Genomic DNA, 14017 nt, shown 5'->3' on the forward strand with positions numbered 1-14017 from the left:
GAACTGAACTGAAGAGATTTTGGGATTTTCTGCAATGTTCGTCAATGCAAAGAAAGAAGGCTGAAAGGTACCCAACCAACAAAAGAGAAAGAGAGAGGAAGACACAGTATACATTTAATGTGGTAGCAGGACAGAAGTTAATGGGGTAGATAGAAATGAGGGATGGTCAAAAAAGTTGTTTTAATATTATCACCTGTATTCGAGACAGTCAATGAGAAAACTGTTATTTTTACTTGACACTTTCATAGGTATCCATGTATTTAAATAGTTTACAAAAGCCAGACAATTAATTCCCTCCTAACAAGTCTCATTTGGACATACTACCATGGAGCCATTCATGTAAAAGTGATTGATACCATTCATTTAAATTATCATCCTTCCTTACACATCATATTGACACGAGAATCAAGTACAAAAACTAAAAACAAAATCTGAATATGGAAGAAATTGGATCCTTTCACAAATATGGAAGTTTCCTTTTTTTTTTTTTTTCTTTTTTATTTATTACATTTTGGTATCTTTTTTTCTACGAAAATCCAGCTGAACACAACTCTATAATTCCTATGTTCCAAGATTATGTATAAGATTCGAAACATGTTGGATACAAAGTCCTACAAGGTAGCAAACACGGCAAGACGTTGCTGGCATACCTCATGCTGAACCAGAATCCTGATATCCCAAACAAAAATATATAAAAGAAAGAAAAAATTTGTGAAAAATTAAGTGAAAATTCAAACTCCAATGCCTGTTATCAACTGGCCCAGCGTGAAGGATTCTTTTCACATATACCAGGTTAGGCCATCTGCCTCTGTGCTAATAAGCCTTTGCAATTCAAATTTTTTTATGATGCTAAAGAATGATGCCTAAAATTCACACAGCAGCATGCATCTCTAGCCGTCTTCATGCTAAGATTTTCAAATTTGTTCAGAATGCTTTGAAGCAACCTGTGTGTCCACTGTTCTCGTGTCATGCTTTCTCTTGCTTCGTCTCTTTCATCTAGATGTGCGGGTCTTTGTAGGATGCCTTACAGCATGCTCTTGGATGCCCAACACTACATTTTCATTGGTAGGGAGTTCAGGAGGGGCATCAGGCCATGGTGTGCGTTTTGATGGTACATTGACCTCCAGAGGAGGATCAATTATCCATCTGTAAAGAGACCACACTAATGTCAAATGCATGTGCATAGGAAGAGATTCTGCTAAATGAATTTTAATTAAATAGGCAATTGACTGTCATGATTTTTGTGTGTCAATGATATATATTGAAATTTAGATGGCTTGATGAGGGGTGGGGGGAAAAAAGCCTTTCCATATGACAAAATTATTGACTAAAGGTAAAGATTTGCTGAACCAAAGTAAAATAAAAAGAAGCATGCTACATAAAATCATAGTACAATTATATAAGTCAATTGTTTAAAGGATTGTAGTCAAATTCCAAGTAAGAAAGCCCTTGGGAATGAGGTCAGAGGACTGAACAGAAATACATTGAAATGCCACACCAATACCACTTGACCACTTGAAACAATGCAATGACATTCACTTGAAAAGAGAAGTTGAGCATCATTGTCACATTCACAGGTAGGTTACTAATTTTAAGTTCTACCCATGTGTGATATTCAAAATCACAATTTCACAGCCACAATTTTATGCTTTGAAAATAAATTAGAGACGCATAGTACTTAGAAATTGAAGGATATAACAGCAGAAAGTTTAACATGACAAGAGCATTACAAAACATTTCTACCAATTGTATATGATCATTGGCACTGTTGACTCCATCTATGCTTCAAATTTTTTAAACAACCATGACAGCTTTCAGAATGCAAAAATCATATGCACTATAAAATGGAAAATGGATTGGAGACACAATAGGAAAGAAGATATGGTACCTGTAGGGCCAAACCATAACCGCCATTCACATCTTGCTCGAAATAAAGTAACTGGAAAATAAAGCAATTAGATTATAAATTTAATGTCACATCAGCAACACAAAAGAAAATGCAGATGCAGAGAGAGAGAGAGAGAGAGAGAGAGAGTTCGTAGTCATCAAACATGGTATATAAACAATTTAAATGCAAAAATATGAAATATACATACCTTAAATTTGCTTTGTGCATTTGAAGTAACTCTTACTACAATACCACACTCGGCTTGTTGCTCGTTGATCGTAACACCAAAGAAATGAGCATTTTGCTTATCCACCTGCAACAAAACAAAATCAACCAAACGGAAAATTCCAGAAAGAATGAAAGTCCATGATAACAAACATGAAAGCACCTTTCCACTAATTGATGACAGAATGGAATGTATCCCTAGTTGGCTGTACTCCATCCAGCATCATATCATCATACATATCTCTCAGCAAGAAATGCCTACCACCACCGTTATTAAAAAAAAAAAAAAAAAAAACAGAATACAACTTTCACAATTTCTCCCAAAAAAAAAAAATTCCCAAAACCACTAAAAGAAAATCAAAATTAGAGCTGTTGCCTACCTGTTGCTTCTGCTTCTACTCCTAGGGCTCTCTAAAATCCTGCAGTTTTCTCTCTGAGTCGCCTCTTCACCATCTCCTTCAAAACGCGCAGTCTCCACGCTTACAATCCGACCGATTCATGAAAGGAAACAGAGGGCTCCTAAGGTCTGGTTATGGATAAAGAGATGGAGGGGAAAAGTCGAAGAAAGGAAAGAAAAAAACATATAAAAAAAAAAACACATAAGGATATTTTGGGATTTTAAAAGATTGGAGGGGTAGATCAAAAAAGAAATGAATTGAGGGGGCAAAATTCATGAAGCTCGATCCTATGGGGGTATTGGGCCAAATTCCCCTTAATGAAAGGACTTCGGCTCGAGCTCACGCAGGCTTGACCCAATTCTTTTTTGTGTTCTCAATTGGGTCTTAGGACGTCTGTGTGTGTATGGTTTTATTTCTTATTCTTTTTATTTTTTATTTTTATTTATTTTAATTTTTTAAATAATTTATTTTTATTTTCATTTTATTTTTACTATTATTATCTCTTTTGAGAGAGGGAGGGAGAGAGAGAGAGAGAGAGAGAGGGAGAGAGGGAGAGAGAATGTGTGTACAATTTTTGTAAATTTTTTCACACCCTTAATTATTTGTTCCTGGTATAATAACTATAATAACTCATCAGCTCATTTTCCAAGAAAAAATACAAAATTACAAGTCAATAATATGCTTCAAAAGTCTTGATTTAGATTTAGGGACTTTGTCCCCTTGGGACGTGTAGGTGTATATATCTTGCCTATAGCAAAATTTCCACTTTTATCTAAAAATTACGAAATCCATAGATAAAAAATGTAAATTTCAATGAGAAAAAGAAATTGCATCAATACAAATAATCTAACCGGAATTTATACTAGCTACCACCAAAATGACTAGTATAACAAACCTTGACTTTTGATGAAGCATAATGAAAAATTAATGAAGCACTAAAAACTAATTTGTCATCATTGTTGCAACCGATAGAAAAAAGTGTTGAAAGACCTATTATCATCTTCTTAGGCAAAGATTTTAGGAAATGTTGTTCAGCGTAACGCGATATAATAAGGATACCAAGGAACATCGACACCGTATTAGTTGTGGAGGAAATGAGTGATATGGCATCTGAAGTTATGAAGAGCATGGAAATTTTCTTCTATATCAAGGAATAATCGAGGGTACCCATAAATATAATATTTTAAATTTGATAAACAAGAGTGCAAAGCTCTCGTGCTAGTGGAAATAAAATTGAATTATATATAACCCTTAAAAAAATTAATGACTAAGATAAAACTAACCTGGAGCCACTTCACTGTTAGCCAAATATTCCTGCAAACAAAAAGTCCAAAAGTTCACAACTTTCACCCCTTTAAAACCAAAAGTGAATGATGTGGATGTATACAGAACTCATGTAGCTTCACAATGTTTCAATGTCTTATATGTGTGTTAATGCACGAATCTCCCTCGTAAACGCTTTGAGATATCCAGAAATCCCACCTTCTTTTGTTCCATGAAACATCTTCACGGCAACAACCTGAACATATGCATGTGCATTAAATATTATAGAATGCTAATAATAACAATCATGGCTATGATTTAGTAGTGCAACAACTGAATTATATTAGAGTTGTTAAATTAAAGTAAGCACAATGTAACTGAAGGTACTGATATAATATATGAACAAAAGCGTATCAGGGTCTTTGAAATCGAATATGCATGTACAAAGTATAGAATGCAAGAATTTGGGCCATAATTCTATACAAGAATCAGTTAAATGAGATTTATTTGCAAAAGGTATCAAGTGTTGAATTTATGAGGATTGAGAGACATTTCTTTCATGTTGAGAGGCTAGAGTAGCTAGACATGGTAGGCTAGGCTCACAATCAGGTGCAGTGAAGGAAACTCAATCTCAAGTGTTTCTTCTCTTTCTACTGAAAATGTGATTTTATATGTATGGGAATTGGTAAATTTAGTAGCTCTAGTTTTGGACCTGAATGTATGGCAATTGTTAAAATTAAGAAATGTGTTACACCCTTGACCCTTAATTATTCATGGGGATTTCTATTCCAACTAGAGAGAAAGTTAGAAATTATTTTGAGATTGAATGCGGTTGTTCGTTCATGTATGATCTATTGCACGCACAAATTGAAGAACTACTTTATTCTTGATTCTCCCCAATAGTTTTAATGAAAACTCTCTTCCCTTCAGTTGGAAGCTTCTTATTTTCCCAGAATGTGACTACCAAATGATTTGGCCTAATTATTCGTATCATATGATTCATTGGACCTTTGGATGTATGTAGATGAAGAGGCAATCGGCTTAATCATTGTGCAACATTTTCTTGTCTCAACCAAAGTATCCCAAGCAATTTTAGTAGAATTAAAGTCTCTGGCCTCACAGAAAAAGCATCTGAACCACAAGACATCTGGATGGCATGGAGAGCGGATCAGGCTTCTTCATCCCAAGCTTTGAATTCAGCTTCATCACCACTATCTACAACTGGTTTTGGAGGTTCTTCCATGGATTCCCCTGTGTCCCACAAATCGTCACCTATCAAGTAGGTTTCAACCTTGAACTCCCCAGTCAGATAGCCCATCCTTGACACAATACCTTTTTTCTTGCTCATAGTCAACCTTCAGAACACAGAACCAAAAAATTAAAAAGAAAATTGATCAAAAAAATTTAAAAGAAAAAGAAAAATAGAAAATGGAGAAACAATAATCTGTGGTAGCAGATTTTGAGTTTATGAATCCAGTGTTGAAGCAAGAACGTAGGAAACTGCAAAAAAATTACATTTGATTGTATCTCGCATAAGATAGATGGGAAGGGAAATAGGATGATTTCAATTATTGAATTATTATCTCCATCCCAATATACATTTTAGAACGAATATCTTAAGTTCATTTCAAAGGCAATCATTATACTGAAATAATTAATTATAGCTGACTAAATATTTAGCTGTAGTTTCAGTTTTGTTTTTCCTTTCGATACTATTTTTTTTTTATTTAACTAAAATATATAAATATATATATATATATATATATATTTATATGTGTATATATATATATATATATTTATATGTGTATATATATATATATATTTATATTTATATGTGTATATATATATATATATAATACATATTTTTTCTAATCACAGTTATAAAAAAAACTATTACAAGGGTAATTTTATATAACTTCAGAAGGAATAAAAAATGAGTTTATGTGATTAAAAAAAAGTATAAATTTGTTCGCTAAACTATCGAATGTAATTCAGTTTCTTTTCTGAGGGAGATTGCTTGGTCAAGCCATTGCACTCTCCATCTTTTTGCTCACCTGAACTAGTTTCAACTAGAGATAGATGAAACCCTGTATTGTTGGAAACTTTTGAACCTACACTTCCTGTGTGCTAAGTTATGATAAGTTGCAGAACTAGGGGTCAAAACTTTGATGAGAAGTTATTCACCGTTATAACCTTCTCACTGCTATGGCAAAATAATGCAATCATAGTTGAACTTGTAAGCTGTTATTCTATGCACCCAAGGAAGGTTACTGAATGAGTATATTTACTCGGTTAGAAAACTTCCCTGCACCCTCCAGCCGCCAAATTTTACAAAATGATGCATTCTGCAGTCACCAGTGCAGAAATCCTAAACAAGGATGCCGAGAACTTATATGTCAATCTCTTACCATTTTCCATCATCAATCATCAACCGGACTGACGTTTTGATCTTCTACATTTCCCAAGAAGTATAAGCATGTTGTCAGCCACATCAGGTCGGGACATGTCATCTTCATCTCGACTGTCATAAGAAGTATGAGTTAACCATGCCAATGCCTCTACAGCAGCATCCCTATCAGCAAGCTGCATGTTTTTCTTAGGTTTTCCAACAAATTGCATACCCTTGAACTCTACCCGCACTGTAAACTCATTTGTTTTTAGGTGCTTTGCTTTGTATTTAGGAGGAGAGTGCCCTGCCGTCACCATCAGACTTTGAAGCCAGCTCTTGGGATTCATTTCATCTCTTGTGAATCTGTCGACATTACCAGACTCCTTTGGCTTCTTGCTATCCCTGCCAAATACAAATCTTCCTTCACATTGATCTCCAGATACCAGCTCTCGAACCGCAAGCATAAGATATTTCCTTTCCTTGTGAATGTCCAGGCTAGGATCTTCAAGCTGCAAAATTGCAGGAGTTTTATGTCCAGGCTACGATTGTTTTCTTTCAAAGATAGACCAGAAACAATCATCAGTGGAAGAAATCTGATATGTAAGGCAGCAAACATGTTGTGAAATTGAAAAAAAAAAAAAAAATGCTATATCACTTGTTAATGAAAACAATGCAAGTTTTTCAAGAAAAGGGTAGGAAATCAAAATCTAATAACCAGGAGAAAAAAAAAAAAAAAGTCTTAAAAAAAAAAAAAAAGGATGAACAACAGTGTTTGTAGTGGTTCATTAATGCCAGGATGCACCATACAGTACATAGGATGCATGCGGGTATGGTCTCTGAAGCACTGATGCAGATATTTTCTTATATCCTATCTATGAACTAGCTATATCCATCTTTAAGAAAATAAGGTATCTCAGGTAAAGGTCTCGATGATAGTGCAACATTTTAATAGAAACGAAAATACATGTTATTTTAACATAGTCAAAGGTCAAAAATTATGCTTAAGACAAAGAAGAAAAACATATCTGCAAAATCAAATTCCAGGAAACACTATGTTTCTCAATGAAACACTCAAATGTTCCATCTATATGAGGCACATTTATGAATGTACAATACAATTCAAGAAAGAAACAATTTATTTATTTGCCTATTTAATTCTAAAAGTTTATCACTACGGGGGTTTGGAAAATTGGGCATGAATGTTTTGGCTAACATACCTTATTACGTCTAGACTAGATCCTTTCAAGTACAAAAATACTCATTTCCAATATTTCATTGAGATATCTAAGTATAGGCATATGGAATTGAAATGAAATTGCTTATGATTTTCCATAGTCTGACTAACCACTACTAGAGCAAACATAATGTCCGGTATCGATGTTGTCTGAAACCCCATGTTTGAAATGTCCTTTTTAACTGGTTCTTGACTGCTAGAAACGCTTCTGCTTATCTTTACTTCAGAAAAATAAATCCTCCTTGGAACAAAAAGACTTGTTGGATTCAATACAGAAGCAGAACCAGCTCTTCTAATAAGGTCAAAAGAAAAAAAGTTTTTAAAGTCTTTCAACCTCCAAATACTCAATGAAAAAATTGAACTTTGACATAATTATTTATACCACAATCTGTTTATTCATCAGAAATTCCTATAGAAAACAGAGAGAAATTAAAAAACACATAATAATCAGTGTAGTGAAATTGTTTGTGATAAATTCTTCCCAAAATTCTTACAGCAAATTGAAAACCTACAAAAAAATTAGTACTGGAATTTAGATACAAATCACAGTAACAAAACCAGCAGAAACCAAAAAACTAATACAAAAAAAAAAAAAGAAAAAAGAAAAAAAGGAACTTCATGCAGCAGCACAATTAGCAATGACAAAAACAATCCCAAAAGCCAAAAAATGAAAAAGGGACTACGGACCTTTGGTTGAAACGGTAATAAGAACATTGTACGGAAGAAGCATAGGCTCTCTGTTGATGCTGGGCTTGGATTCGGACCGTACAGTCAGAGAATTGAAAACCCATTTGCCATACATGATCATCAGACGGTGAGGAGGAGTTTGGCGATTATGGGTTTTGTTGAGACAGAGGAGAGGGTAAGGAATGACTGGTTTTGGAAGAGAGAAGAGGAAAGAAAGATGGGGAAGGAAGATGGAGGAGAGAAGCACTAGTCGTCGCCATTTTTGCAACCACTGAAAGCTTCAAGCTTCACTCTACACTGTACAGCCTACCACCAACTGCCTTAGAGCGCACAGACACCAGCCGATAAACACGTGTCTCTGCATTCCTTGTACGTACTCTCTAGTCTCTACATTTAAAGTTTGGTTAGTCCAAAATTACCTCATCTCATGCCTTCGATTTTCCTCACATAACAAGGTAAAGATGATAACGGCATTTTTGGAATTTAATGTTAGAGGGGTGTATAAAGCAGGTTTTGGCTGTTTACCTTTGACTGTCGGATATAAAAAATAAAATTTTGCTGTTATAGAGAAGGTTGCTTGCTTCAAAATAAATGGGCGTTTCACGCTGGATTATACATCATTAGAAAAAAATATTTTTATGAGTTATATTTGTTCCCAAAATATATATATATATATATTTATTTATTTATTTATTTATAAATTGCGTGTATTCAAATAATATATTGTTATATATGAACATCCTGGTTGAACACAACAAAACAGAGTAAAAATACATATATTTTCTACTTTCTCCTCAAATATCATATATCCATGATACAATAACCATTTATATCAACTTCATAAATCTTCCAAGGTAAATTAAATAAAATAAGAAAAAAAAAAACATAGGTATATGATATGCTAAACAGTCTTGAATCAAAAGTTTATTATAGATAACAATTTTGATACATGAAAATTGATAAATAATAATAATAATAATAATAACGCACAATTTGCATACACTTCCTATATATAATCAATTCTATGGCTTCCTATTAAAGATATTAGGTCTATAAGTAGAAAGGTAAATCTCAATAAGAAGAGGGAATTGCATCAAAACAAATAAAGTAATTGGAATACCAGCCAGAGAAATTATAAAAAACGCAAGCCAAGATTTCTTATCATCAAGCATCACAGAAACAGCAGCACAGAAAGATATCATCATTGCAGCAATAGAGAGGAAAAGTGTGCCAAGGCCAATCATGAGCTTCTTAGGCAAAGATTTGAGGAAATCATCTTCATCATACGTTGAAGTGAGGATTCCCAAGAACATTAAAACTGAAGTAGTGGAAGAGAAAAGTGAGATTGCATCTGATTTGATGAAGAGCATGAATGTTTTGTTATCAAGAAACTTTGGGTAACCAGTTCCTTCATCATTCCCACCAGGAACAGTAAATGTTGCAGCAAACATGATTGTAACAATGAGTGCACCAACAACAGTACATGATGTTGCTGTCTCTTTCATCCATTTTTCTCCATCAGATAACAATTGTTTGTGTTCCCTTGTAAATAGTTGTCTTGGTGTCAAGGACTCAGAGTTTATGTGTTCATATGTCCATGGAGGTACAACTGACTCCACCTCCTATATATATATATATATATATAGTAAGAATATTAGTTTATAATTTATAAAACACACACACACACATATATATATATATATATATATATCACATGTTATAGCAAAAACATATAATTTTAACCCTATATTATTTGGAAAAGTTACATTTCAGAGTCTTTTAAGTTTCAATTATCATATATATTTTAGTTTAATTATTTATTTATTATTATTATTATTATTATTATTGTTATTATTATTTTGGTTTAAGAATGTCAATGGTTAGAGGGTACTAAAATATAAAAATTTTAAATTAATAAAGAGTTTAAATTACAATGAAATTGAAACCAAAGTTTAAAGGAACCAAATAACAAGAAGTTGTTGTTCATGTGGGAGGTAGATGAATACTAGGCAAAATATCTAACATTTTCAAATTAAAGAATACTAAAATATAATTGTTCCTTAATTAAATTGGCCAACAACTAATTAATGGTTGTTGTTTCTTTAAGAACAACTTAATAACAGAACTACTATTTTATTTGGCAATAATCTTAATATTTAGATTTTTTTTTTTTGAAAAATAATAATTTTCTTACTAGATTGTGTCCTTAGAAATGCACGGTTATGTTAAATACATTTTAGAACATATAGCTAAAGAAATTAATATATATGTATATATATTACGTACCTTAAACCATTGTAATTCTCTCTGCATTTGTAAAGCAGCTCCTGCAATACGATCAAGCTGTGGGTGAGGCAATGATAAGCCAGCCATATGTAGCATGTTATTAGAATCTCGATCTCTATGATTTGTTGCTTTTAATTTGGAGCGAACTCCATGAATAAGGCTAAAAAGTTTTGCCTGGCGACAACGAATTGCAGCCATAAATATATTCCTCTCATGGAAACCGTAGACCTCCTCTAGATCTGGACTTGACTTAAATATACTTCTAACAAATTCAAAATTTCCCTTTTCCACAGCTTCAAAAAGTGTTGTTATAATATCTGGTCTTGACATTTGGGTTTCATCTAATTTTTTTATTTCGTCGCACATTCGCCGTAGAAGTTCAGAGGTTTGAATGTGGATCAATTTCATTTCATATATTTTCTTGAACCCTGTGTAATTATTAATAATGAAAAAAATTATTTTAGCTATTATTGGATGTATGAAACTAAATAAATGTGAGGAAGAATTTAAACAATAATTGTAATAATAAAAATTGAATATAACTAATTAATTACCTAAAATGTCGAAGTGTACTGCGACTCTTTGTAATGACCAAACTTCACCATGTAATTCCTTATCTGTTGATTGACTAATGGCTTTGAATTAATAGTATATTCAGAAGAAATATTGTTACAATTATAACTATAAACATTTATCGTGCAAATATCTAACAATCTTCAATGACAAATGGAGATTTTTTCAGGAAAATTATGTATAAGCTATCGTGCAAGATTAACATATATGCCTAACCTTTCCATTTTTTAATTTTTTTAAAAAAAAATTTGACATTATGAATGTAGGGAATTAATTCAAACTGGTGATCATTGTACAAGTGGAAACAATGGTTTTTGCCATTCTTTTGTATCCATGAAACAAGTTCTTAATATCTTTGATTTAATTTAAATCTTCAATGTTATTTATAAAGTATTTAATAAAAAGGATTTTTTTTTTTTTTTTTAGATGCTCATTGATATTAAGTTTTATTGATTGAATATATATTAAAACTAGAGCAGTTTGTAGAAGTTTTCTTTTTTCTTTTTTTTCTTTTTGAAACAAATCATCTAATATACAAACTACTTGAAATGCCTTCTTGTATTCTGTGTGACTCGAACTCGTATTTTCATAGATATAAATAGGGATGTTCAATCACTGAAGCTATCCGTTTTGTCACAGTTAGAAGTTACCCACAATAAATTTTGTCAAAGTTTCTCATATATATATATATATATATATATTTTTGCACTAATTGTACACATGCTTCAACCTAAATAACCTAAATTAAAATAATGTGGAAAATTTAGCATACCTGAGCTCATATTAGGATTGGTGGGGGGTTTTGTATATATCTCTTTAATGACACGGTCTCCATCTATAACTATAGCTATTGAAACAAAGGATTGTATAAATATCAATATCATATACACATATTTATATAGATACAAATTATATTCTATATTAATTAATAAAATACGTACTAACATTTATAAATCCATTTTTGCTAAAATGGGAGCGGACGTCCACTTGGATATATTGCGAATACATACACAGGAGTACCAATTCCAGCTGTGTCAGCAGTTGTGGCCAACTGTGGACAATGCTGCAGAAGATGCAAAGCGACATCTACATTGCACATATGAAATGGGAATTTGTAAAACCACCATCCAAAAAATAAATATATATATATATATATATGATAACGACAACAATAATCATTTGCACCACGATTATTAAACACAATATATGTTACATATTAATAAATATAAAGATATGAGTCTGACTATATATATATAATATGTGTATATATGTATTATACCCTTACCGTAACATTTCGTCATTATTGCTTGGTTTATGAGCCCAGCAGCATGTGCACGATTGTCGTCGTCCGACAATAATGATTCTATCGATGCGACTGAATATAGATAACGAGCCATTTCAATATGACAATACCGAAAGGCCCATACCACAGGCATACACAATTCATCAACCACGGTTGGTAATTTCTTGTTCTTTTTAACCATGCATTCGGCTATTTTGATATTTGCATTGTAACTAATAGCTGCTGTAAGAGCTGTAAAACCACTTGAGTCTTTTATTTCCAAGTCTTCTGGTGACATGTTCTCCACCAATGTCTCCACAATTTCTGTATGTCCAGCCATGGCCGCAACATGAAGGGCCGTCCTCCTTGTACGTGTCATGATTATTGTTCTTACTGCATTTGGGTATTGCAAAATGATTTCCTTTGTAGCATTTAGGTCTCCATCTTGCACAGCTTTGGGAAACCGTTCGCATAGTTGGTATTGATCTGTTGGAATATTGGCTACAACGCAAAAAATTATACAATGATAATTTAATTTAATATCAAAGCAAAGATCCATAATATTCAATGTAAAAAACTTAATAATTTCTATTAAAGCATATGGAATGGCTTAATTGAATACAAAAGATAATCATAATGGATCTACATGAGAGAGAATGTTAAAAGAAATATAATTTAATATAATGATAACCTGTCTTTCAATAGTATAATCTATGTTTAATTCAATGTAATTATTTAAAATTAAGATAAAAAGTTTCATTTAAATACAAGTTGGTAAAAACAAAAAAAAAAAAAAAACAAATCAAATATATACAAAATTAAATTGTCTTTGAAATACAAGTTAGTAAAAAGTGAAAAAAAAAAAAATCAAATATTATGCTATGTCGTGGAAGATTAAATGGTCTTTGGGTTCTACAGGCTTACACATATTTATATATGCAAAACCACTTACAGCTGCAAAAGAGAAACCACTTACACATTTATGTTAGAGCTCTCTCAGCTGCAAAATTGAAACCGAATTCTTTTGAGGACAAGATGCACAAAACCACACTTAGACATATTTATACAATTTTATTTTTTTTTATTTTTTATTTTTTATTTTTTTTATCATCATCTATATATATATATATATATATATATCCTTGGCGTGGTACAAAAGGCTGGTATCAGATAAAAAGACAATTCACTACAGTAAAAGTAAAATTGAGAAAACCAAGAAAAGAGCAAAGGAAATATGCAAATTAGATTGAAGGATTTTTTTTCTTATTCCAAAGAGGGAATGGAAGAGTAAAAGAAAAGAACAGATAAAAATTTATGCTTATAAATATTATAGAGAAGCAATATTTCTCTGACCAATAAATTATCTGGTTCAACAAGTTTTCTTTTCCATTTTTTTTTTTTTCCCAAACATCAACGATGAAAGAATTTGAACTCGAATGAGAAAACAGTAGGTTTTATTGCACTAGCTGTCCCCACAAGGACATTCCAATGAGTTATCCTATAAGTTCATGCTTAACTTTATTTGTCGGAGGAAAAAAAACAAAAAAAAAAAAAGTCTATAAAATGTAGATTTGTTGATAAAATAAAAAAATAAAAAAATTCCCTTGACTGTATCTCTATGGAAGCACATATACTCTGGTAGTGGTAGTCCTCCGCAGTCCGCAAGCTTTTTTGGGTGAATGCACAGTCCACAAGCTCGCTCCATAAAGTATATTAATTTGGCATTCACCAAAAGCCTCGTTCATAAATACTAGCCAAATTAATCTCACTCGTATACTGTTGAAGAAGCATA

At 32.3% G+C, this 14017-nt stretch overlaps 1 protein-coding gene and 1 long non-coding RNA gene across 21 annotated transcripts; both read right to left on the reverse strand.

Annotated features, from left to right (window-relative positions):
- Positions 1–566: 566 nt before the first annotated feature.
- On the reverse strand, positions 567–8510 carry LOC125421684 (uncharacterized). Of its 20 annotated transcripts, none has more exons than XR_009640177.1 (10): positions 8085–8507; positions 7509–7689; positions 4895–6665; positions 3994–4030; positions 3795–3825; positions 2494–3652; positions 2277–2371; positions 2097–2201; positions 1889–1939; positions 567–1146 (listed from the first exon to the last, which is right to left on the reverse strand). It is a non-coding gene; the product is annotated as an uncharacterized LOC125421684 (long non-coding RNA). The 20 variants fall into 20 exon arrangements; XR_009640172.1 differs by having other exon boundaries at positions 4783–6665; XR_009640176.1 differs by having other exon boundaries at positions 2494–2639; positions 8085–8501.
- Positions 8511–9106: 596 nt separating this feature from the next.
- On the reverse strand, positions 9107–12604 carry LOC125421500 (ankyrin repeat-containing protein ITN1-like). The gene is made up of 5 exons (XM_060819781.1): positions 12229–12604; positions 11964–12029; positions 11716–11790; positions 10371–10798; positions 9107–9706 (listed from the first exon to the last, which is right to left on the reverse strand). The coding sequence occupies exons 1-5, from the start codon at positions 12602–12604 to the stop codon at positions 9107–9109; spliced, it is 1545 nt and encodes a 514-aa protein (XP_060675764.1).
- Between the last annotated feature and the right edge of the window lie 1413 nt (positions 12605–14017).

The sequence above is a fragment of the Ziziphus jujuba genome, chromosome 8, assembly GCF_031755915.1.
Source record: "Ziziphus jujuba cultivar Dongzao chromosome 8, ASM3175591v1".
In the NCBI taxonomy this organism is placed as follows: domain Eukaryota; kingdom Viridiplantae; phylum Streptophyta; class Magnoliopsida; order Rosales; family Rhamnaceae; genus Ziziphus; species Ziziphus jujuba.